The sequence below is a fragment of the Urocitellus parryii genome, chromosome 7 (genome assembly GCF_045843805.1).
Source record: "Urocitellus parryii isolate mUroPar1 chromosome 7, mUroPar1.hap1, whole genome shotgun sequence".
Classification (NCBI taxonomy): domain Eukaryota; kingdom Metazoa; phylum Chordata; class Mammalia; order Rodentia; family Sciuridae; genus Urocitellus; species Urocitellus parryii.
The window spans coordinates 291,228-316,094 of NC_135537.1; the positions used below are offsets into that span (position 1 = coordinate 291,228).

At 45.3% G+C, this 24,867-nt stretch overlaps 1 protein-coding gene across 5 annotated transcripts in view; it reads left to right on the forward strand.

The window, feature by feature from the left end:
- Nucleotides 1-24,573, forward strand: part of Znf251 (zinc finger protein 251) — a 36,371-nt gene extending 11,798 nt beyond the window's left edge. For 3 of the 5 annotated variants that reach the window (XM_026409864.2, XM_026409865.2, XM_077801080.1), the window contains one exon: nt 8,323-11,065. In XM_026409864.2, the coding sequence (XP_026265649.1) occupies nt 8,323-9,956 (1,634 nt within the window). In that variant the 3' untranslated portion in view covers nt 9,957-11,065. Of the gene's footprint in view, nt 1-8,322; nt 11,066-12,053; nt 12,554-24,423 lie in introns of those variants that run through there. The other 2 variants (XM_026409866.2, XM_077801079.1) reach the window with 2 other exon arrangements.
- The last annotated feature ends 294 nt before the right edge of the window (nt 24,574-24,867 follow it).

Sequence of the window (24,867 nt, forward strand, 5' to 3'; positions counted from 1 at the left end):
ATTTGAGCTTGGGTTTTATAGTAAGTTTGGGAATGTGACATCAAAAGCATGATCCATAAAGTAAATAATTGATAAGCTAGATTTCATTAAGATTAAAAACTAATGCAGTTGGGTATGGTGATACACATCTGTAATCCCAGCAACTCATGAGGCTGAGGCAGAAAGATCACAAATTTCAGGTCAGCCTGTGTAAGTTAGCAAGACACTATCTCAAAAAAGGCTGAGGTGGGGCTGGGGTTGTGGCTCAGTAGTAGGGCACTCATCTAGCATGTATGAGGCCCTGGGTTCGATCCTCAGCACCATATAAAGATAAATAAATATATTGTGTCCATCTACAACTGAAAGATATTTTTTTTTAAAAAAGGCTGAGGATGAAGGTCAGTTGTAGAGCATTCCTGGGTTCAATCACCACTACCAAACCCAAAACTTTCACAAAAGACAATGAATAAGAATTTTCATAGACTGAGAGATGTGTCCATCTACAACTTTAAGAAATAGACAAAAGGCCTGAACAGACACCTGGCCAAAGACACACAGATGGCAGGCCTGTGTAAAGATGCTGCTTGTTGTGTCACTAGAATGCAAATTAGAGCCACAGTGAGATGCCACTGCACACTTTTTTAGAATGGCACATCCAGGAAGTTGACAGCACCCAGTATCAGCGAGGATGGGGAACAGCAGAATGTGCCTCCATTGTTGGAATGCACAGTGTTGTGTCTGCCACGGAAGATGTTGGCCAGTATCTTACAGAAGTACACACACATACAAAAGATCACATTCACAGTCTTGGTGTTTATCCAAAGTGAACTGAAACACAAAACCTGTACACAAATTTTATAAGCACTTTATTCATAATTGCTAAAAGTTGGAAGCAACCAAGATGTTCTTTAATAGATGAATGGAATGGAATGATATGTGGGGCTAAAAAGAAGTGAGCTTACCAAGCTATGAGGAGATGTGAAGGAGTCTAAAAGTGTGCGTAACTAGGAGAAAGAGGCAGCTTGAAAGGTTGCATGTATATCCCACAGTGACACTCCTACAAAATTGAAACTGTAGACACAGGAAAAATACAAATGGATACCAGGAAATAGAAGAGGGGTGGGGTGCACAGAGAGACTTGGGGACAGTGGGACTCTGGTACTGCAGTGGTGGATCCAGCATGCATTGTCAGAACCCAGGGACTGCAACACAAGAGCAGACCCCATGGTGGCTGTGGACTCCAGGTGATGTGTCCCTGTGGGTTCATCCATTCTGACACTTGTACCACCCTGATGCATGATTTCCTGAGCACATATTAAGATTCAGGGTGAAATTTGTGCCTTCCTCCAGGCATCACGTATTCTGGAGTTTTCTTTGGGAAAGCACACATCATTGGCAGGTGAGACACAGGTCAGGAATTGAGATTTTATTGCTCATAGGTCCTGGGGATACCCCAAGGCCATAGAGGCTAGTCAACAAGAAGGGCAAGGGTTGGGGACCTGGAGCATCTACCATTAGGGTCCAGGGTGTGGGCAGAAACATGGGCAGGAGAGAAGTTCCATGCTGGTGGCTTAGTCCTGTTGTGCATTTAGTCAGGCAGTTGGTGGGGTTGGGGCTTGAAGCAGTGATCTTGTGACCCCACGAAGCAGAGGGAATAGTTGGAGAGCTTGGGTTGGATAGGGCTATGGTGGATCCATGTACTCCAGAGGGCCTTGTGTCAAAAGTTTGGTGCCCTGGGTAGCACAGTTGGGAGGTGGGGGCTTGTGGGAGACCCTCAAGTTATTGGGGGACCCTACCAGTACTCTCTGCTTCCTTGCTCCTGGTGTAAGCAGTTGGCTCTGCCACACACTTCTGCCATTGCCATCTGGTGCCCTCACCAGAGGGGCCAAAGCAAGAGGTCTGCCTGATCTTGGACTAGAACCTCCAGAACCACGAGCTAAATAAAAATGCTATCTTTATAAGTTAATTGCCTCAGGTATTTTGTTATAATAACACAAAGCTCACCAATACAGGCTATTAGCTAAAAACGTCTTATGCCGGCATCAAGGAAGTCATGTGAGAAAAAGAATGGAGCTGGTTATGGTGGCACATGCTTGTAATCCCAGTGACTAAGGAAGCTGACGCAAGAGAATTGCAAGTTTGAGTCCAGCCTGGGCAACTTAGACTCTGTCTCAAAAAAGGCATAGGGGTATAGCTTAGTGTTGGTGTCCCTGGGTTCAATCTCCAGCACAAAATCAGAATTAATACTGAAGCACTCCGGGCATGGTGGTACAGGCCTGTAATCCCAGCAGCTCACGAGGCTGAGGCAGAAGGATCACAAGTTCAAAGCTAGCCACAGCAATGGTGAGGTACTAAGCAATTCAATGAGACCCTGTCTCTAAAATACAAAATAGGGCTGAGGATGTGGCTCAGTGGCTGAGTGCCCCTAAATTCAATCTCTGGTCCCTCCACCACCCCACAAAAATGCTGAAGCTGAACAGAAATGTCGGCCTTTCTGCATCATCTAAGCTGTCTGGATTTGCAAATGTTCTATGATATTAAATTATTTTCATCTTATATTTTTTTCTTTGCAATGCTGGGGATTCAACCTAGGGCTGCATGTATGCTATGCTAGGCAGGTGCTCCACTGCCAGCCATATCATTAGCCCTCATCTATTTTTATCTGCATGTTATTTATTACCTAATGTATTAGGATAATGAGCCTATGAGCAAATAAAATCTCAATTCTCCACCTTGTGTCTCTTTTTTGATGGGTTTTAAGTAGCATTCTATAAACATAGTTACATGCAAGCAAGTTGTTACTAGGTTACCTAGTATCATATGCTTTGGGGGCCTGACACCTAGCATTCAGACTAATGCCAGTTTGCCAGGTTTTTCCTCTCACAGTAAGCTGTCAGTCATGATCTGGGTTATCTAAAATTTATGGGTAATGCTTTCTTCCAGCATCTTGTTAAGTATTTTATATAATGAGCACATCCTTCCTCCATCTGGTTGCTACTGGCATTTCCCTTGGCCATGCTAATTTTGCAAGCAGTTTTGAGTGGTTAGAGCTTCCTGGGTCCGCTGAGTGAACCCTAGCTGTGGTATCTGCCCCAGGGATAGATGTCACAGACCCCTTCGTGCAGAGAAGACCATCTTTTAGGACTGTTTTGGCCTGTTGGTGCTCTTATCCTCAACACACTCTGCAGCTCAGTGGTGGCTCTGTCCCCCGGGACCCGGTGTGCATTTCTGGGTGTTATCACTTGCTGGAGTCCATGCTGCAGGGTTGTCAGGGCTAGCAGTTTCTCAAATGAGATGGCCCTGGACAGGCACTGGTGCCTGAGTCTCCTGGGTGGGTTGTGAGTGAGGTCTTAGAAGGGAAAAGATGGTTTTCATTGGTTTCCATCTTCCCAGGAGCATGATGAGGACTGGTACGGTTTGAGGAGTAATTGCCTCACCTTCAGGGAACAGGGCATGTAGTTATTCTAATTAATATTCATAACAAGGAACTTTAGAGATGAGCTTTAATTTTTTAAAAAAATTTTTGGTTGTTGATGGACCTTTATTTTATTCATATTTATGTCCCGTGCTGAAAACTGAACCCAGTGCCTCACACATGTGAGGCAAGTGCTCTACCGCTGAGCCACAACCTCAGCCCATCAGCTCTAATTTTTAAAGCCTTTACATAAATAGGAGCATAAATATTATCTATTTTGAAATAACCTGAAGACCCTTGAATCATTTAAGAATGACAAAAAACAAACCTTCATTGGTAGCAAGATACAGTGAGAAGTTGTGTTAGCATTATGTCTCTATGACAAAATCAACTTAAACGGAGGAAAGATTTATTGACTCACCATTATCTGACCCTGCTGCCCTGGCCTATGGCAGCACAGCACATTACGGCAGGAGTATGTGGCAGAGAAGGCTTGAGCAGTTGTGGCAGCTGGGACACAAAGAGAGGAAGGGCCAGGTTCCCAAAGCCCTTGCCGTCTCCCACCAGGTCCCTCTGCATAAGGGTTCTACTCCCTGCCAATAGCACCACCAGCTTGGGGGATAACTTCAACATGGGCCTTTGGTGGGCATTCCAGATCCTAGCTATAATATACATTAAAAATCATTTGGGGGCTGGGGATATAACTCAGTTGGTAGAGTGCTTCGCTTGCATGCACAGTGCCCTGGGTCCAATCCCCAGCAACACCAAAAAAAAAAAAAAAAAAATATATATATATATATATATATATTACACACACACACACATACATATATGTGTGCGTACACACATACATACATACATACATACATACATAAATATTTGGAAGCCTTTTGCAGTAATGGATACCCCTAATCCCTGCGGTTCAGGAGTCAGGGGCAGGAGGACTGGATTTGAGGCCAGCCTGGGCATTTAGCAAGAGCCTGTCTCAAAATAAAAAGGGCTGAAAATGTAGTCAGTGGTAAAGCACCCCTGGAGTCAATCCTCAGTGCTGAAAAAAAAATTTTTTTTAATAACATCAACCTTCAAGTTGCCCTCAAAAAGATGATATAGACAAAGTTTATGTCTACAGTTATTTTGCAATATTGTTTGGATTCCTCTATAATAGTACATTTTGGTTGGGGGGCCGTAACCGGGATTTAACTCAGGGGCACTTGACCACTGAGCCACATCCACAGCCCTATTTTGTATTTTATTTAGGGTCTTATTGAGCTGTTAAGCACCTCGTTGTTGCTGAGGCTGGCTTTGAATTTGTGATTCTCCTGTCTCAGCCTCCTAAACCGCTGGATTACAGGCATGCACTACTGTGCTGGCTTAAGGGTACATTTTTTTTTAAAAACTATTTTATCACATTTTAGTAATGGCTCATGTTCACAGTTCATGTTAATGCACTGAACCCCTATTTAGATAGGAGTTGCTTTATTATTAAACCCAGTTTAAGAAATATACACAATTTTGCTGGGTTTAGTTATGCACACCTGTAATCCCAGCTGTTCCAGAGGCTGAGGCAAGAGAATCACAAGTTCAAAGCCAGCCTCAGCAATTTAGTGAGGCCTAAGCAACTTAGTGAGACCCTGTTTCAAATAAAAAATAAATTAAACGGGCCGTAGATGTGGCTCAGTGGTTAATGGACTTAGGGTTCAATCCCTGGTACCTTAAAAAAAAAAATCCAGTCTGATTCTTATAGATTAAAATGTACTATATCTGTTTTTCATATATATGTACCTAGTAACAATGCCATTAGCTTGGATTTGGGGAAAAAAGCAATCATTTTTAAGTATACTTAGATTTCCAAGAGAGTTTCTTTATTTTAATATAGTATTTTAAGTAATGAGATTTCCAAACAGAGAAGTATAAATTTTCTCATGCTGTATGTATCCTATTATTTTATTTAAAAAAAAAAAACTTCAAGTCTAAGGAGTGTGGTGGCGCACACTTGTAATCTCAGTAATTACTCTCAGGAGACTGAAACTGAAGGATCACTAATTCAAGGTCATCCTGGGCAGCTTAGCAACTTGGTATCTCAAAAATGAAAAATGGCTGGGGATGTAGCTTGGTGGTAGAGCAATCCTGGTTTCAATCTTCAGTGCACTTGTGGGCGCACACGCACACACACACATATCTTTCAAAAAATTTTAAAAAGGGGTGAGGCAGAACACTTGCCTATATGTGTGAGGCCCTGGATTCCATCCCCAGAACAGAAGGAAGGAAGGGAAAAAAAAGAAGGTAAAGAAAGAAGGTAGCTAGCTACTAGCTATTTTAAGAAGAGAGAAGTTTGGCTTAAAGTGGATAAACGTGTAGGTTCCAACTCCAGCTAGCCAAATTGGTCCTCTGTGGGAGAAAGTGGGCCCTCAGCATAGTCCAGCCAGCGGGAGGAACCCAAGACCTTGATCTGCCCGCTGGTGCTCGGAAGGAGATGGAAAGACTCCTGCTCCTTGAAGTGAGAAGAGTAGATACCTTCTCAGGTACATACATAAGCCACATGCATGTGTGCAAAAACCCACATCTAGAAATTTTCTCTCCCGTTCTCTATTTGTCTTTACTTGCAATCTGCAACATGGTAGATTTTTAAGCCTTGGGAGGGTGATATGGTAGAGCACCTGCCTAGCATATAGGAGGCCCTGCCTTTTACCCCAGTGTTGCAGACAACAATGATAACAAAAAGTTATAAGTCTTGATATCCAACAGCAAGAGTGTTCCCACCTCACTGTCTGCCTCAGTGATGGACCCTTGGCATTTACTTTTAGAATCACTTTGTGAAATGAGAAAATTGGGAGTTTGATTGAGGTTGCATTGAATCAGTTTCAAGAGAAGTGGATATCTTTGTAATCTGAATATTCTAGCCCATAAGTATACCATATCTATTCTCTTGCCCAGGTCTTTATTTCACTCAATAGCAGTGTATTATGATTTTCTGGTCATAACTGATCAAGAACAAAAGAAGGGACAGATGACCAAAATAAAAAGGGGCCACAATACAGATCCATAGGCTGTAATAAAAAGGCATCTGAACACATTTATGCCAAGAAGTTTTAATATGGAGATAAAACACAATTTGCCCAGAAAACACAGTTTGTCAAGGTTGACACAAGAAAGCATTAATACAGGGCTGGGGATGTGGCTCAAGCAGTAGCGCACTCGCCTGGCATGCGTGTATCCCGGTTCGATCCTCAGCACCACATACAAAGAAAGATGTTGTGTCCGCCAAAAAATAAAAAATAAATATTAAAAATTCTCTCTCTCTCTCTCTCTCTCTCTCTCTCTCTCTCTCTCTCTCTCTCTCTTTCTCTCTCTCCTCTCTCACTCTCTCTTTAAAAAAATAGGGACTGGGATTGTGGCTTATCGGTACAGTGCTCGCCTAGCACGGCGGGGCCTGGTTTGATCCTCAGCACCACATAAAAATAAAGGCATTGTGTGGTGTCCATCTACACCTAAAAAATAAAAAAAAAATTAAAAAGAAAGCATTAATACATGATCTTTTAAGTATTAAAGAAATTGGTTCAGTAAATAAAATTCCTATCTCAGAGAAAATGCCAAGCCCAAATGGTTTTGCCAGCTTATACCACACATTTAAGGAAGAAATAGCACTTATCTTCCATATGTATTTTCAGTTAAAGTTGGTTTATGCTGAGTGTATTATTTTATAAACTGATTTTTCAGTTTATGTCATAGACTTTTCCTTTAACTATATATTCTTCTGTTATATAATTATAATGTCAGAAAGGTATTCCATTATTGACTTGTCTATCGCTGACTTAAACAACTCTCTTTCTTTCTTTCTTTCTTTCTTTCTTTCTTTCTTTCTTTTTTTGCAGTGCTGGAGATAAATCTAGGGCCTCCTGCATGCCAGGCAAGTGCTCTATCACTGTGCCACACCCAGCCCTGTCCTCTGTTTTTTGAATATTTGGATTCTTTCTTGTTTCCCCATAATTAAGGAGAACATTTCAGGGATGGTCATAATAATCATTTCTTTGTGCAAATGACTGTTGACTTAGCATAGACTCTTGAAGAGCAATTTTGGGAACAAAGGATGTGTAATATTAATTCTTTTGCTATGTATTACCAACTTTCCCTTTAAAAAGCTCTATTTATTTATAGTCCATCCCACAGTACAGGACAGGAATTATTCTTTTAATTCTCTGTGTGGGAATCAACGCAGCACAGGAACCTCCACCCGCTTCTTGCTCTAGCCGTGGCAGGCTCCTTGCATTCCTGGACTTGGTGGCTCTCCATCTCACCCAGGCCTGCCTTCTGCAACTGCTGACCCATTGGCTCTTGCTCCCTCTGAGGCCACGCATGCTCCTGGGATCTTCCGACCACATAGGCTGCAAGAGATGGTTCTGTATTTTCAATAGTTTCCATTACCCATGTTATTTCATTTTTTAATATTATTATGTTTTTAGTTGTAGTTGAACAAAATGCCTTTATTTTATTTATTTTTATGTGGTGCTGAGGACCGAACCCAGAGCCTCGCAAGTGCTAGGCGAGCGCTCTACCGCTGAGCCACAATCCCAGCCTCTGTGTTATTTCATTCTTAAAAAAAAACAAAAAAAAAGTATTTGATTTTCTTCCTCAATATACAGTGAGACCGGAGGCTCTCTGGCTTCCTATTGTGTTCCTTACCTGGAGCAGCCTGTTAGCAGATTCATTTGCTAGTTTGATAGGTGAAAAATCATAATTTGTTTGAGTTTCCCTCTTGTGGTACCTGGTGGACTGAGCTTTCATCCTGTGACTGGCCATTTTGCCTCTTGCTCCTGAGTCATGCATAGCACATCTGCTACTGGAACATCTGCCTTCCAAGTAAGGATCTGTGTAAGAGTGTTGCTGAACAGTGGTGTCCTCTAGTAATTCCTTTATGTTTTGTGTAACAGATTCTGATACTGGGATTGAGAAGGAACTGTCCATTCTAAACCAGGAGTGTTCTGAAGATGTGAAGAGCCCAGCATTTGTATCAAGAAGATTCTCAAGGGCCAATTCACAGACACCTATGTTCCAGGATCCTTGGGACCTGGAGGGGAAGGGAGAAGGGAGCCTGGGAAACACTGCTGGCCAGAGTCTGAAGAAACCCCATCTGCACAAGAGAGTTTTTAGAGAGGAATCTGTCCTGTGTAGGGAGCAGCCTCCAAGAGAGAGTGTCCAGGAGTGTTCTTTAAATGTTGATAGACATTTAAATACAAACCAAAATGTTGTTAGACTTCAAAGGAATAAAACAGGAGAGAGAGTCTTTAAATGTGATATATGCAGCAAAACCTTCAAATATAATTCAGACCTCCGTCGACATCATAGACGCCACACAGGGGAAAAGCCCTATGAGTGCAGTTGGTGTGGGCGAGCCTTCACACACAGCGCGAGCCTCATCCTGCACCGCCGAGTCCACACTGGCAGCAAACCATTTAAATGTGAAGATTGTGGGAAGACTTTTGGGCTCAATTCCTACCTCATTCTGCATCGGAGAATTCACACTGGAGAAAGACCCTTTGGGTGCAGTGAATGTGGGAAAGCCTTCAGTCGAAGCTCCAGCCTCATTCAGCATCGCGTCATTCACACAGGAGAGAAGCCTCACAAGTGTGAGGAATGTGGCAAGGCCTTTAGCCAGAGCCCCCAGTTAACTCAGCACCAGAGGATCCACACTGGGGAGAAGCCGCACAAGTGCAGTCAGTGTGGCAAGGCCTTCAGCCGGAGCTCCAGCCTCATTCAGCATCAGAGAATTCACACTGGGGAGAAGCCCCACAAGTGCAGTCAGTGTGGCAAGGCCTTCAGCCAGAGCTCCAGCCTTTTCCTCCATCATAGGGTCCACACTGGAGAAAAGCCCTACGTGTGCCAGGAGTGTGGCCGGGCCTTTGGTTTCAATTCTCACCTTACTGAACACACACGGATTCACACTGGAGAGAAGCCTTATGTGTGTGGTGAGTGTGGCAGGGCCTTCAGCCGGAGTTCCACTCTCGTGCAGCATCGCAGAGTGCACACAGGGGAGAAGCCATATCAGTGCTCTGAGTGTGGGAAAGCCTTCAGCCAGAGCTCCCAACTCACCCTGCACCAGCGTGTCCACACTGGCGAGAAGCCCTATGAGTGCCGGGCCTGTGGAAAGGCCTTTAGCCGGAGGTCAACCCTCACACAGCATCAGCACATTCACACGGGAGATAATCCTCGCCAGCGTAGAAAGGGTGGCCCCAGCCTGATGCCCACTGGAGAGCGACGTGGCAGAGCCTTCAGCCATGGTGCAGACCTCATTCTGCACTGGACAATCCACACTGGTGAGAAATCCCTGGGGTGCAGTGAATGTGGGAAGACTTTCAGCCCTACCCCACAACCCATTGAGTGCCAGAGAAGCCGCCACGCTGGGGAGAAACCATATAAATGTCAAGAATGTGGAAAGGCTGTCAGCGGGGGTTCAGCCCTTACTCAACACCAGGTAGCTCATGTTGGAGAGAAGCCCCCTCTAAATGATGGCTCTGAAAGATATTTTATTCAAATTAAAAAGATTTTCCAAGAGAGACATTTTTAAGTTATAAAATTAGGAAACAGTTTAGCAATTGTTCATTTTACGTTGGATAGGCTAGCAAAATGAAAGTTAAATAAGAGGGTTTACATATTACCAGCAAATCAAAATAAACAGGTGGATGACTATTGAAGTCATTAAATTTGAAAGTAAACATGAGAGAATTCAATCTGGAAAATACTGTTGTATAGAGGTTATTGTTGTGCTCAGGGTGACCCCTGTCACACCACCTTCAGACACTGAGAGGAGGGGGAGCACCAATAATGAGCCACTGGCTCCAGCCCCAAGGTGTCACTACCTTGTGTCTCCTTCCTGCCTGAGCTCAGCTTGTTATTGGGAATACCCAGTCCCAGTACCACTGGGCAGGGTGAGCCTTCCCTTACCAGCCTGCAGGCAGGGTGTCCTTCCTCCCTTGGAGCCCAGTTTCGGCATTTGTGGAGTGAAGATTGATGTGCTTTCAGTTCTGAGATCTGCAATTGAGCAGAGGCCTTGGGGCCAATGAGGCCAGGCTGCCATGAAGCCCCATTCTCAAGAGCTGCAAAAAGGAAAGAAAATCCTCACAATGCTCGAAGAAAATAGGAGAGGAAATAACTGCAGTTAAGACACACCAAGAAACAACCAGGCTTGTTGTTATTTTTGTTTTTCTTTGTTTGCTTGTTTTGAAGTGCTAGGGATAGAGCCCAGGGCCTTGTGCATATAGGCAAGTGACCTACCACTGAGCTACACCCCAACCCCAATGGCCAACAGATTACATACAATAAGATTCACTCTTTAGCATACAGCTCTGTGGGTTTCAGAGTCACATGGTGTGCAGTCACCACAATCAAGCATACGACCTGCCTCAGCACCCACAGCTCTCCATGCCCAAATGGGAAGCCCTAACTCTGCATACCCTGCTTTGTTTTCTGTTGCATGGCTTCACCATTCCCAGAATCTCATCCTGTGGAGCCATTTCAATCTGGTGTTTTTTACTGAATGTATTGGAGAGTCACCCATGTTGTTGCATGTATCCGTAGTTCATTCTTTTTACTGCCCAGCAGCATTCCATGTTATGGATATATGGATGGAGCTGTTCATCCATTCTGCCATTAAGGGATTTTTGAGTGTTCCTATTTATAGCATATAAGAATAAAGTACCTATACACATGTAACTACAATCTGTTTTGTGAACCTAACCTTTCAGTTCTTTTAAATGTCTCATTTGCATTGCTGGGTCACTAGTAATCTTTTTAAGAAAGAGTTTTGCTGAGAGTCTAAGGGCATGAGGGCCCTTGAAACCCTGATTTCCATTCCGAGTCTGTAGGAAGAATCTTTTCTATCCTCTACTTAACTCCCTCCATGCCCAGTGGGACATCACCCTTTGGGACCAGCATGCAGCTATGTGGTAGAGAATTTGCCTGTCATATATGAAGCCCTGGGTTCCATCCCCAGCACCATCACATCACCTTTCAAAATCCCTTCCTTAATGCCTCTGCTCTTACCGTGTTGTTTTGTGTTTCAGTGCTGGGGATGAACCCAGGGCCCTGCACTTGTTAGGATGTGAGCCACATACTCGGCCCCTTAGTGTTTTCTTAGGGAACTTGGAGTCATGTTTGTGTTTTGTTTGACATTGGTTCTGTGGTTTGCTCCACTTATTCCCCCAACTTGTTTTATGTCTCATGATATAAATTTCTTAAAGCCAGAACCTCTTCTGGATGTGATCCCAGTGGAAGGATCTGCAAATCATGGAGGTGGCAGTGGCTCATCTGAAGGGCTATGATCTCTTTTTGACCTCAGGCACAGCATCTGATCTAAGGAGTAGCTTCCACTCTTGTATTCTGCATCACCATAGCAACCACCTTGTTTCACTTTTTCTACCTACTTCTACATTATGCTGGGAGCTCTTTGTAGCCAGAGTCTGTCATATGCCCTTTATTATTCTGTGAGGGTTTTTGTTTGTTTGGTATTGAGATTGAACCCAGGGCCTCACCCGTGGTAGGCAAACACTCTACCACTGAGCTACATCTCCAGCCCTTTTTTATTTTTAATACTAGGGATTGAACTCAGGGACACTCAACCACTGAACCACATCCCCAGCTCAATTTTGTATTTTTTTATTTACAGACAGGGTTTCACTGAGTTGCTTAGTGCCTCACTAAGTTGCTGAAGCTGGCTTTGAACTCATGATCCTCGTCCCTCAGCCTACCAAGCCGCTGGGATTACAGGCATGCACCACCACACTTGGCTCTTTGTTTTTTGTTGTTGTTTTCTTTTGTTCTGTTTTGTTTTGTTTTTGAGACAGGGTCTTGCTAAATTGCCCAGCCTGGCCTTGAACTTATATCCTCCTGCCTCAGCCTGTGATCCCTGAATAGTGGGATCACAGGCATATGCCATTCTTACACCTTTTCTCTCTAGCACATGATGCAGAATACGTGTCTAGGATGTTTGAGGGAGGAAGGGAGAAAAGGAAACACCACACAGCACTCAGACTTGTTCTGTTCAGGAATATGCTGGGTTAAATAATTTATTGCTGGACATAGAGGTGCACATCTATAATTTCAGCAGCTTGAGAGGCTGAGGCAAGAGGCCAGCCTGGATAACTTAGGAAGACCCTGTCTCAAAATAAAAAACAGATAAATAGGGCTGGGGAAGTAGTTCATTGGTAGGTTCAATCTCCAATACTGTAAAAAACAAACAAAAATCTCCTTCCTCACCTACTGGAGAGCCCACAGTGAGGTCCCTCTCAAAATGCCCACACATACCATGATTGTGGGGGAGGGAAGATTTGGGCAGGGCTGGCCTAACTTGGCCTTTATTTACTATGGACCCTGAAACTAGGATGTTAGCAGGGTCCACAGCAGGTTGGCTGAGCATCAAGACAGTGAGGGAACACCCCCATGGTTAAAAATGAGGACAAAAGAAACTGTGTATAACCACAAGAATGGGAAGTTATACTCCATGTATGTATTGTATGTCACAGTACATTCTACTATCATGTATAACCAAAAAATAAAGAAACTCAGAGTGCCACGCCTGGAAACTGGTGCTATGGCAGCTGTGAGGTCTGCTTACAGCCTCTGCAGAGATGATGAAGTTGGGGTGATTCTAGGGTGGCAGTGGAAGCTGCAGCCCCAAAGAACTATCCCCGCTGTATCAAGGTGAAGCTAGAAAAAACTCCACCCACTGGCACCAGGAGGCACGTGACAGAATTGACTCAAGAAGATGGAGCTGGGAGGCCAAGGTGACTAGAGTTCAGCGGGAACATCAAACAAGCATGTAGAGTGGTTAAAAACATCTAGAACCAGATCTTTTAAAACAACAGGGTTGGGGACATAGCTCAGTTGGTAGAGTGCTTGCCTTGATGCACAGCCCCCTGGGTTCAATCCCCAGCACCACAGGAAAAAAAAATGCTCCCCTGACCACCACCATCAAAAAGAAGAAAAGCAGGGAAGAGAAGGCACACAGGAAGGAAAAAAAGAGAAATCATAAATACAGCATTAATGAAGAATTACCGAATCTGGCTTGGTGCCCTGGCACAGCCGTAATCCCGGGATCTCAGGAGGCTGAGGCAGGAGATCACAAGTTCAAGGTCAGCCTCAGCAATTTAGAGACCCTGTCTCAAAGTAAAAAGGGCTGGGGATGTGGCTTAGTAGGTTAAGTACCCCTCGGTTCAATCTCTGGTAACTGTAAGGAGCGGTGGAAAAGCTCCGTAAATTCAACAAGCCAAACAACCATTTACCTGTCCAAGATTTTATTAGTGGGAATGTAGCAGCTGGTCACAGAAGAGAAGAAGTGGGGGGGAGAGAGAGAGAATGAGCAGGGGGAGTGGGCTGTTACTTTTTTATTGGCCAAGGGTCCATTTCTGGGCAGGATAGGGTATGAGTCTCCTAGGGGTGGGAGGTCACAGTTCATGCCATTTCAGGGATTGGAGGTGATGGTTCATGCCACTTAGATGGTAGTTCACGCCATTCAGTGCATCATGGACCTGAACTCCCGGAAGAGATGCACTTTGGGCGCCATCTTTGCCAACATTCCTCCCTTTTTTGTTTTGGTTTGGAGGCATCATACTAGTTCTGGCTTCTTCCTGCTGAGTAGGGTGTTGTTTAGAGGGAGGGAGGTCAGTTGGTTGGAGAAGGAGGGCCAGGAGGCCCCATATCCATGCGCTGAAAGCATGGATTTCCTCCGGGGAGAAGTCCATGAATGTGCCCTGCAACCACAAATTGTTGTGTATAATGAGCCATTCACTGGGGTGGCCCAGGGGGAGAGATAAGCCAACTATCTTCCCATAGGGCTTGTAAGAATTGCATGCATCGGAGGGTAACAGGTGTCATCTTCACTAAGAGGAGGATCAGAGGTACAGTGCAAGCCACAAACCTGCAGCTACGAAAAGGAACAAAAGAGACAGCATTAATTTCTGGCATGTCATCCAGGGCTGGTAGATAAAAAGACCTATGCTCAGGAGAAGGCAGATTAGAACATATATGGCTAAAAACCAAGGGCTTATTTCTTTGGAATGGTGGGGTAGAGATGGCCCTTCGGTGGAGTTGTCATTTGGTATCTTCATCTTTCAGCACTTGGAGGCTTTTCAGTATGAGTGGACGTAAGTGTTGTCCAGCTCATTGGCAAGTAGCTGGTAATCCCTGAGGAGGAACTAATTGAAAGTTTGGTTAGAGATTTTGTTAATTTGTCCTTGAAGGAATTTAAAATGCAAAGAAGAAAGGCACAGAATGAAAAGTCCCCAACAAGAGGTCCTAGCATCAGGAGACTCCAGCAGATAAGGGGTTTGTGAAGAGGTTCCAATAGGATTGTTGTGCCAATTGCAGCCTTCTTTTTTCTAGTTGTTCCTGTAGTTATTTAATCTTATCTTTCACTATCCCTGGCTGATTAACATAAAACAACATTCTTTCTGTAAGAATGGGCAGAGGCCTCCTTTTTCCACTGTGAGTAGATCTAAGCCTTGGCGGTTTTGTAGGACTACTGCTGCAAGGAAATCTAATTGATTTTGGAGGGTAAGTATGGACTCAGTCACCTGTTGGAGGTCATCTATGAATGATTTGGACAATTGATTATAGTATGTGAGGGAGGTAGTCAAACCTGCTGTACCCATTGGCAAGCCTGCTGTGATTCCTAAAGTAGTGAGGAGAGGTATGAATGGATCGCCCTTTTGGGTCTTATGTGTGTCATGAGAGGGATTGGTATTTCTGTGTCTCCTGGAACTGTCTTTATAGGGAAACAGGAGAACAAGAATACATGTGCCTGTCCAGTCAGGGGGCAGACAGTGGTATACAGTTGTCCCACATTAAAGTGATGCCCTGAGACTGCTGGGCAGTGGGCCTTATTACCCTTTGATAGAGAGATTGTTGACATTGCTTCTCAGGTAAGTTTCCTACTGGTACATTCCCCGATGACGGAAAACATAATAGAGCAGCCTGATAGAGAGGAACACCTGAGAGTTTGGCTGTGGTGTCTTTGAGTTGAAGAGTTCTCCTTGAGTGTGGCCCAAGAACTATTTATTGGGTTTGTTATTAGTTTTGGGGATTCAGTTCTAGCCTACAACATAGCCAACATCCCTGTACATAGTTTGTATTATTAGTAGCCTTTAACAGATTGAAAGAGAGATTGACAAGTTTAAAAAAGAGCAGAGGATCTTTGGCTGTTTTTGCCTTAACCAAATCAGACAGCCAATTGGGTACATCAAGCAATTCTTCTTGTTGAATATCCAGCCACTTGGGCATGATGCGGGGGAGCCGGGCCTGGGTTTTTACCAACAGCCATCCAGTATCTATTGTTATTGTGCTCACAGGCCTGGGGATCACTGTGGTAACAGTGCTTTGGAGGGATTTTGTTGAAGAATTTACAACTCCTCCTAGGCTACAGTTCGTGGGACAGGATGGTACAGGGTTTATAGCCTTCCCTGCACTGTGCTTTGAAAGAGAGTAAGTATAAAGTCAGTAGACGTAGGTCCAAATAGGGTGTGGGTGAACTGTGTTGCCATGGGTTCCTAGATCATATCGGGAGGCCCATTCTTATGTGTGTTCTTCTCCTCTGGAATGGAAGGGAGGGTGGTACGTGACTCTGAAAAACAGCTTGAGAGGGTTATCTGGGGATATCTCACAGGTAAATCTGGGCAATTGTGGGTGTCCTGCAAGGTTGGGAGCTGTGGTGGAATTGTCTTCTGGAGGGTGTGCTGCCAGTTTTAACCTAGAAATATGAATCCAGGGGGTTAGTTTCTTTCCTTCCTGTTGGAGTTTTGCAGCATTGGGTGTACACAGGACTACCTGTAATGGTTTTTCCCATTTTGGGGTTAGGGGGGATCTTTCCCCTGGGGAGGAAAAATAGACCCATTCACCTGGTTTGAGGGGAAAGGAGGCAGCTGAGTTCTCTGGATCTAGGCTAGCTCAGAGCCTATAAGGAAGGAGAGGGGAAGAGCATATTGGTTGGGGACCAGCCAAGGCTCTGGTGAGATTCCCAGGGGGGAGAAGAAGATGACCATACATTATCTCAAAGGGGGAGACAAGGGATGGCTTTTTTGGTAAAGCCTTCATGCATAGTAGGACAAGAGGGAGGAGTTTAACCCAATCTAAATGAATCTCTAAAGATAGCTAGCTTCCTTATGATGTCTTTCATTGTGCGGTTGGCTCACTCAACTTTACCTGCGGATTGGGGGCAATAGGGACAATGAAAGTGCCATGGGATGGACAATGTCTTTGCCAAATTCTGAGTTACTTGGGAGACAAACTCAGGCCCACTGTCGGATTGGATTGAAGTGGGCATCCCAAACTGAGGGATTACTTCAGTCAGGAGGATGTTAGCCATGGTCATAGACTGCTTATTTGAGGTGGGAAGGCCTCTACCCAACCTGAGAATGTGTCTATTAAAACTAGTATGTATTTGAAGTTTTTTACTCTGAGCATGTTGGTGAAGTAGATTTGCCAATCTGCCCCGGGAATATGGCCCCTAGCCTGATGAGAAGGGAAGGTTCCAGATTTTAAAGATGTATTGGGAGTCACTCTTTTGCATATCTGGCATGAGGCTGTGATTTACTGTATCACTTTATCCATTACAGCTACCAGCTCAACCTCTTGATTAGTGGTTTTGCAGGCAGGGGATTGGCTTCTATTACTTGTGATAGGGACACTGTGGCATATCCAGCTTTTCTGATCCCCTCATACATAAAGGAGCTGCCATCAGTGAACCAGGTGTAATCAGATTGGTCTAGAGGTCCCTCAGTGATATTAGTTGGACATGGGAGGAAGTTTTCTAGAATTTCCCTGCATTTATGTATTGGGGGTTGTGTTTGACCTTGAGCCTGCGAGGTTGAGAGGAGGCACAGGTTTGGAAGGACACGGAGGAGTCATAGAGGAAAGAGACCAAGAGAGAGAATTCGACAGGGAGGGAGGGTTTGCAGTGCTTTGTACGTTAGCACGTCCTTGAGGTGATGAGGAGAGGTGACTGTGATTTGAGCTCCAGAGGTAAGTTTCTGTGATTTTTTTTTTTTTTAAGAGACAGAGAGAATTTTTTAAATATTTTATTTTTTAGCTTCCGGTGGACACAACATCTTTATTTTTTTGTTTTGTTTTGTTAATTTTTTTATTTTATTTTTAGTTTTTTTTTTAGAGAGAGAGAGAGAGAGAGAGAGAGAGAGAGAGAGAGAATTTTAATATATATATATATATATATATATATATTTTTTTTAGTTTTCGGCAAACTCAACATCTTTGTTTGTATGTGGTGCTGAGGATCGAACCCGGGCTGCACGCATGCCAGGCGAGCACTTTACCGCTTGAGCCACATCCCCAGCCCAGGTTTCTGCGATTCTTTTAATAAAACATAGGAGGCCGCTAGGGCGTGGAGACAAGGAGCCCATCCCCGGATAGTTGGATCTGTCTTGAGAGGTATGCCACCTGAGCGAAGGTGGGCCCATACATTTGTCCCAGCACCCAACAAGCCTTGCCCTTTGTTTTCATGGACATGGAGAGTAAAAGGCCTATTAACATCTGGCAGGTGTAGAGCCAGTGCTTGTAAGAGGGCCTTTTGGAGGGTTCTGAAGTGTGATGCAGCTAAAAGTCACAAGGGCCCATGCTTGTTTCCTTTTGCTAGATCATATAGTGGTCTGGCAAGTAATGAGTAATTTGGTACCCAGGCCCTAAAATAGCCTGCCAGACCCAGGAATGAGAGAATCTCCTCTTTAGTTTTTTGGTACTGGAAGGCTTTCTTTTATTTTTTTTTTTTTTAAAGAGTGAGAGAGGAGAGAGAGAGAGAGAGAGAGAATTTTTTTTTAAATTTGTTTTCTTAATATCTCTTTATTTTATTTATTTTTTTTTTTAGAGAGAATTTTTAATATTTATTTTTTAGTTCTCGGCGGACACAACATCTTTGTTGGTATGTGGTGCTGAGGATTGAACCCGGGCCGCACGCACACCAGGCGAGCGTGCTACCGCTTGAGCCACATCCCCAGCCCTGGAAGGCTTTCAATACAGCCTTTTCTATCGATTGTGATAGCTTTCTTCCCTTGGGAAATGTGGAACCCTAAGTAAACAACCTCAGAGACAGAGAGCTGCAAGAAAGTTCAGGAGGGTGGCTGTGTCAGACTTTGAGGTTTCTAATGAGGGACTACAGAGAAGGAGATTGTCAACATTTTATAGGAGGGTTGAGTTGGGGCATAGAGGGAAAAAATCCTCGAGATCTCCAGCAAGGACTTGTCCAAAAATATGTGAACTGTCTTGAAACCCCTGGGGTAGGACAGACCAGATTAACTGTTGGGAATGTCTAGTTTCTGGATCAGTCCAGGTAAAGGCAAATATGTCTTGAGAAGAGACGGATAGCGGAATCGAAAAGAAGGCATCTTTAAGATAATAACTAAAAAACAGGTGGAGTTTGTAGGAATGGAGGAAAGGATAGTATAAGGGTTTGGAACAAGGGGATGTATGGGCCTGGTTGAAGAATTTATTAACCTTAAGTCCTGCATCAAACAGTATGTTCCTTTAGGCTGTTTTACTGCTAAAATTGTGGTATTGAATGGAGAGTGTGTGGGATGGAGGAACCCCTTTCTCAATAAGTTCTGAATGACTGGCTTTAGGCCCTTAAGACTGGCAGTTGGCAATAGGTTTTGGGCCTGGTTTGGGAAGTGGTTAGGGTCTTTTTTTTTTTTCTAAGAGAGACAGAGAGAGAGAGAGAGAGAGAGAGAGAGAGAGAATTTTTAATATTTATTTTTTAGTTCTCAGCAGACACAACATCTTTGTTGGTATGTGGTGCTGAGGATCGAACCCGGGCCGCACGCATGCCAGGCGAGCGCCCTACCGCTTGAGCCACATCCCCAGCCTAGTGGTTAGGGTCTTTAAGATGCACTTCCATGGGAGGGAAATTTGCAGAGATGGGTTTCAGTATCCCACACAATTAGATCTACTATTTTACAGGGGAGGGGAAAATGTGTGTTCTGGTGGTCGTTGGAGTCTTCACATCAGAAGTAAAGCGATGACAAAGATATGAGTAGGGGAGGATAATAAGGGTAAGGTTTTGGAGGCCTTCAAGATGGATAATATATCCCTTCCCAGCAAGGGGACCGGCCATTGAGGCATAACCAAAAAATGATGTGAAAAGGAGAACTCAGATAAGGAGCAAGTGAGGGGAGGAGTTCTGCGTGGGGTGATGGTTGTAACCCCTACCCCAACAATAGGAGATTTGGAGGGATAGGTAGTTCCCCAAAACTCTCTCAGAACCAAGAATGTGGCCCCAGTGTTTACCAAAGAGTTTATGGGACGCCCATCCACTCGGATAACCACCCTGCGTTCCTGCTTGGTAATTGAATAGGTCGGGACAGAAGACTCAGGGCCCAGTCAATCCTCGGCTGCTAGGCCCAGTAAGTCACTGGTGGAGGGACTGACCTCAGCTCCCCTCTGGGAATTGGGGCAGTCCGATCCCCAGTGGCCAGAACATCGGCATCTGGGGCATGGTCAGGGCGGTGCCCTGGGGTTAGGGCAAGCCCTAGCCCAGTGTCCTTCGTTACCACTCTTAAAGCAGGACCCAGGGGATCCTCGTTATGGGGGTTGTTGTCTCCCCTTTTCCATAGGTTGGAAGGAGCCCTGTAACACCTGGGCCAACATCTGGCATTTTTGGCATTTTGCTCTTTCATCTCTGTTGTGGTAGACCTTGAAGGCCATGGCCAACATCCCGGTCTAAGGAGTCAAGGGTCTCCTCTCTAATTCTTTTAGCTTTGCCAGTATGTCAGGGTAGCTTTGTGAGAACACATAGGTCATAAGAAGTTGCCTCCCTTTGGACTCAGGGTCCAAATTAGTGTACTGAAGGAGAGCCTTTGTTAATCGGTCTAGGGAGGCTGAGGGTTTTTCATTCTTCTCCTGGATGACTTCCTGGAGTTTATCAAAGTTAATAACTTTTTGTTCCGCTGCCTTTAGGCCAGCCATCAGACAACTAATAAGGTGGTCCCTGTGTCTCAGGTCTTGGAGATCATTATAACCCCTATGAGGGTCTTGGTCTGGAACTGCCTGGGCCCCTAGGGGATGGTGGGCATCAGTCTGATGAATCTGGTCTGCATAGGTCCTAGCCTGTCCTAGACCTTTCTCTTTTCCTCAGGGAGGAGAATTTTGGACAGAATCATATAGAGACCATGAAAGGTAATGCCGTTGACTTGGGTTAAGTATTGAAACTCTTTAATATAAGAGAAAGAGTTTGCAGTGTAAAATCCTAATTTTTCTCTACTTGAGAAAGGTCAAGCATAGAGAAAGGAATATAAACCCTTAAAATCCCATCTGGCCCGGTGACCTCTCGAAGGGGAGCCACAACATGTGAAGTTTGAGTTGGGTGATGAGATATAGTGACTTATGGGTTAGGTGCTGCATTAGTGCATAAACAGGTGGCAGGTGGGTGGACCAAACTGAGGTGGAGGGCAGAAGGAATGGAAATGGGAGGAGGTTCGGGGGGAGTGTCAACAGAAAAAGAAGCCGCAGATGTAGAGGATGGGGAAGTGGGAGGGGGTAAAGTTGGGAAAGCGGGGCTGAGGGTGGGGGATAGTGGTGTGGAGGCGGTCCATCAGCCAGGTGGAAAGTGGAGGCAGAGAGCAGAGAGAAGGCGTGGAGGCAGAGAGTAGAGAAGAAGAGGAAGGAGGCTTGTGAGCAAGGAGTAGATGTTGAGGCTTCCATTGGGTGCAGAGATTTGGGTGAATTCGTAGCAAGGAAAAAGCCTCTACATAAAGAATCTCGTTCCACTTCTTTGATCACTCACAGTAATTAAAAAGATCCCAGAGTAAATTGGGATCCAGAGACCCACACTTGGGCCAAACGTTTTAGTTGTCTAGGGGTAGTAGGCCAGTCCTGGGTACAGAATTTTATGAGCCTTTTTGGTTTAATATCAGGGGCCAGGCTCATGGTTGTCAAATTATCTAAGAGGCTCCGCAAAGGAGAATTGGCAAGAAGGGATGAGGAATTTCCCATGCTAGAAGGGCTAGATGAGAGTCAGAGAAAGAGAGAGAGGGAGAAGCCCTGGGCCAAAAAGAGCTTCCTGGAAGCTTCAGAGCGGATGGAGGGTCAAGTGGACATCCCCAAAATGGCCTACGGCCACAGGGAAATAGACAGAGGGCACTGCCTGGTGGTCACCAGGGGAGTGCCATCTGTGAGACCCAAATAGGGCCAAGGCCATGGGCAACCTGACATCAGGAGTTTTTCGAGTGGAACAAAAGAATCAGAAGGAGACTTTTTCCGGGTGGAAAACTTTCGGGTGGAACAGAGGAGTCAGAACTCGTGTGAGACAGACTGTGGCAGCTGCCCTAGCCTGTCCACAGGAGCCGAGAGTGAGGGGTGATGGAGGAGTCAGAAAGGGAGAATCTATCCTGTGTCCCAGGAGGTCGACTCCCAGGGGTCCACCACGACCCTGACCGGTCTGAGTGGGGTGCGTTTACCTCCTAAAACACCCGGAGGGATTGCGGACACTCAATGGTCAATTCCCTCATTCTGGTGAGTTAGGGTTCAGACGCTCATGGGATGGGGGAACTCACCGATCCGCCAGTCAGTGGTGGGTGTCCGGCAGGTGATCAGAGGAGTGGACTACGACAGGTACAGTTGGGCTCAGAGTTTGGGAACCAGTTCTGCCTTGGGTGATGGAGATCCCCATCCCAGGTTTGGGCATCAATGTAAGGATCTTATAGTAACCCCTCCAAAAATAAAAATAAACTTGAATTTGAGTAAAGTTATTTGAGAATTTTCTGCTTTATTACAACTGTTCTATAAATTTGAAATCAGTTCAAACTAAAAGGTTTAGTAAGAAATTGGTAAAAGGATACAAAGTTCCAGTTAGGAAAACTGGAGAGGTCTGTTGTACAACCTGACGACTACTGTTAACAATGTACTGTTGGGGCTGGGGATGTGGCTCAGTGGTAGCGCGCTCGCCTGGCATGTGTACGGCCCGGGTTCGATCCTCAGCACCACATACCAACAAAGATGTTGTGTCCGCCGAGAACTAAGAAAAAATAAATGTTAAAATTCTCTCTCTCTCTCTGTCCCCCTCTCTCTCTCACTCTCTCTTTAAAAAAAAAAAAAAAAAAAAGTTAAAAAAAAAAAAACAATGTACTGTGTTCTTAAAAAGTGCCAGAATGGATGTTAGGGTGTTCTCACCTAACACTCAGTGAGATCCTGCACGTTGATGGGCTAGATTTCTCCATTTCAGACCACTCATAACATAGGTACTTTTAACATAATTGTGGATATTACATAAGCTATAATAAGTATGTACACAATATGTACAATTTACATCAATATCAAGAACTTCTGTGCTGCAAACAGTAGCATCCAGAAAGTAAAAACAGCTGGGAATGTAGATCAGTGGCAGAGGCGGAGTCAAGGAGTTTTACTCCCACTGCTGGGAGGGGGTTAAAAAAGACAAAAGGGGGGTGGAAATACTTGCTAAACCATCCATCCTAAGGAACCTTCGGACTGCCAAGAGCTAGTCTACACCCCCTCTGGGGCTCCTGAGACCGGGAGCACTGCCCCAGCCCTTCCCTGCCCTGTCTTTCTGAACGCCTCGCATTCTGCATGCGCCTGGGAGGTACACCCTCCGGGAGTGTCCTCCCCGCCCACCCAGTCCCGAGCCACCGAGCCACCGGAAGGAGCCGCCCCCCCCCCCAGGCGTCGCTCTAGGACATCAGGAGGGCCTCAAGTCGGTGGTCACCGAAGCTGGGCCCAGAGGAGTCCTTAGTCACTCTGGCGTAGGGCCCTGGGTCCGGCCCTCTAGAGGCTGCTCTTAGCTTGGCACAGCCCAGCTCTTAGCTTGGCACAGCCCAGCCCTGGACACTCCTGGAATTGGGAGGGCTGCCAAGGATCCCAGCTCAACCCTGAAGGAGGAAAGCCGCTTCAGAGCTACCGACCTGGTGTAGGAGGTTGTCTTGACCTAGTTATGCAGTCAGCATAGGCCAGACACCACTTGTGTCTTTCCACAATGTCAGAATTTACTGAATAATAACAATAAACTCACACCTTCATCGGTTTCAATTCACTGAATACTCGTGGGTCAGTCATTTGGTAGTCATGAGCCAGGTGATCACAGGTAATTTTATTACAGTCTTAATTACTAACATTTATAAGGCGCAAGAAACATATCACACTTTAAACAAATACAGAAAGATTAAATTAAGGCAGCCTTGATTACAGGAGACTTCACTGAGCAAATGGGCAGGGAGCAGATGCAAATACAAAAACATCACTGCAGATAGTCAGATCTGTCATGGGCCAGAGGTCAGAACTTAACCTAGGCACAGGTATGGAAGGCAGGCAGTTTCAAAGTGTCAGCTTGAAGTCCTCGCCTACAAGAGAAACCAAAGGAGCTGAAGTTCCTGGGAAAGAAAGTAAGAGAATCGTTGCTTGTGGCAATTTTCCTGGGCAAGGCTCATGAGGAATGATGAAGTAATAGGGTCAGTGTGTTGCCATTTCCAGTCTTGGGGGGGGGTCTCTTTTTATATATCAGTTTGCACCTATGGTAGTGCTAGATAGATGGGGGTTATTTGTACAAACAAGGTATGGAGTGATTCTAACTTAGCACTTAAAATGGGTAACTCAAGGGGTTGGGGTTGGGGCTCAGTGATACAGCACTCACCTAGCACGTTCGAGATCCTGGGTTTGATCCTCAACACCACATTAAAATAAACGTATTGTGTCCAACTACAACTAGAAAATAATATATTTTTTAAATGGGTAACTCAGGGCTGGAGTTGTGGCTCAGTGGTAGAGTGCTTGCCTAGCATGTGTGAGGTACTGAATTCATTCCTCAGCACCACATAAAAATAAATATGTAAAATAAAAGTACTGTGTCTATCTACAACTAAAAAAAAATCTTAAGAAAATAAACAAAAATAAAAAGAACTCAAAAAGGGGTGTGGGTAACTCATGGCAAACTGCTGCTTTTCAAAATGGAGTAACTGAGAGCTAGGAAATGCTTGAAAACTACTGTTCCATATCTCAGAGTAACTCAGAGCAGGGCCTGATTTCCACAGAGGGTCTGGTGCCAACCAGTGGATTCGGGTTCCAAAGCCCACTGCAGCCTCACCAAGGCCAGCGGTAGCGGTGGCAGCAGAAGACGTGGGCCAGCAGGGGTTGGAGCAGCCCTGGGCAGCTGGAAGCGCGGAGACACGAAAGATAGCAAGATTCAGCAGGTGGGACCTCGCCTCCGGTTGTGCAGGCGGCAAGGTCAGTACCAGGTCCTCAGGTTTCCCACTTGCCTCCGTGGCCTGCCAAGGTTCCAAGGAAGGGAGGGCAGTCTAAGTGCGGAGCAATGGGACATCCTGGTGGAGACAGGACCTCGCCCCAGCCTGCTACACCCTGGGTTCTGTCAGGCACACCCACTGCATACAGAACAGTGGGGGCACTGGTGCCCCAGAAGGATCCACGGAGACCAGACGCGCAGAACCGCCAGACCCACTCTGCCCGGCCGCCTCTCC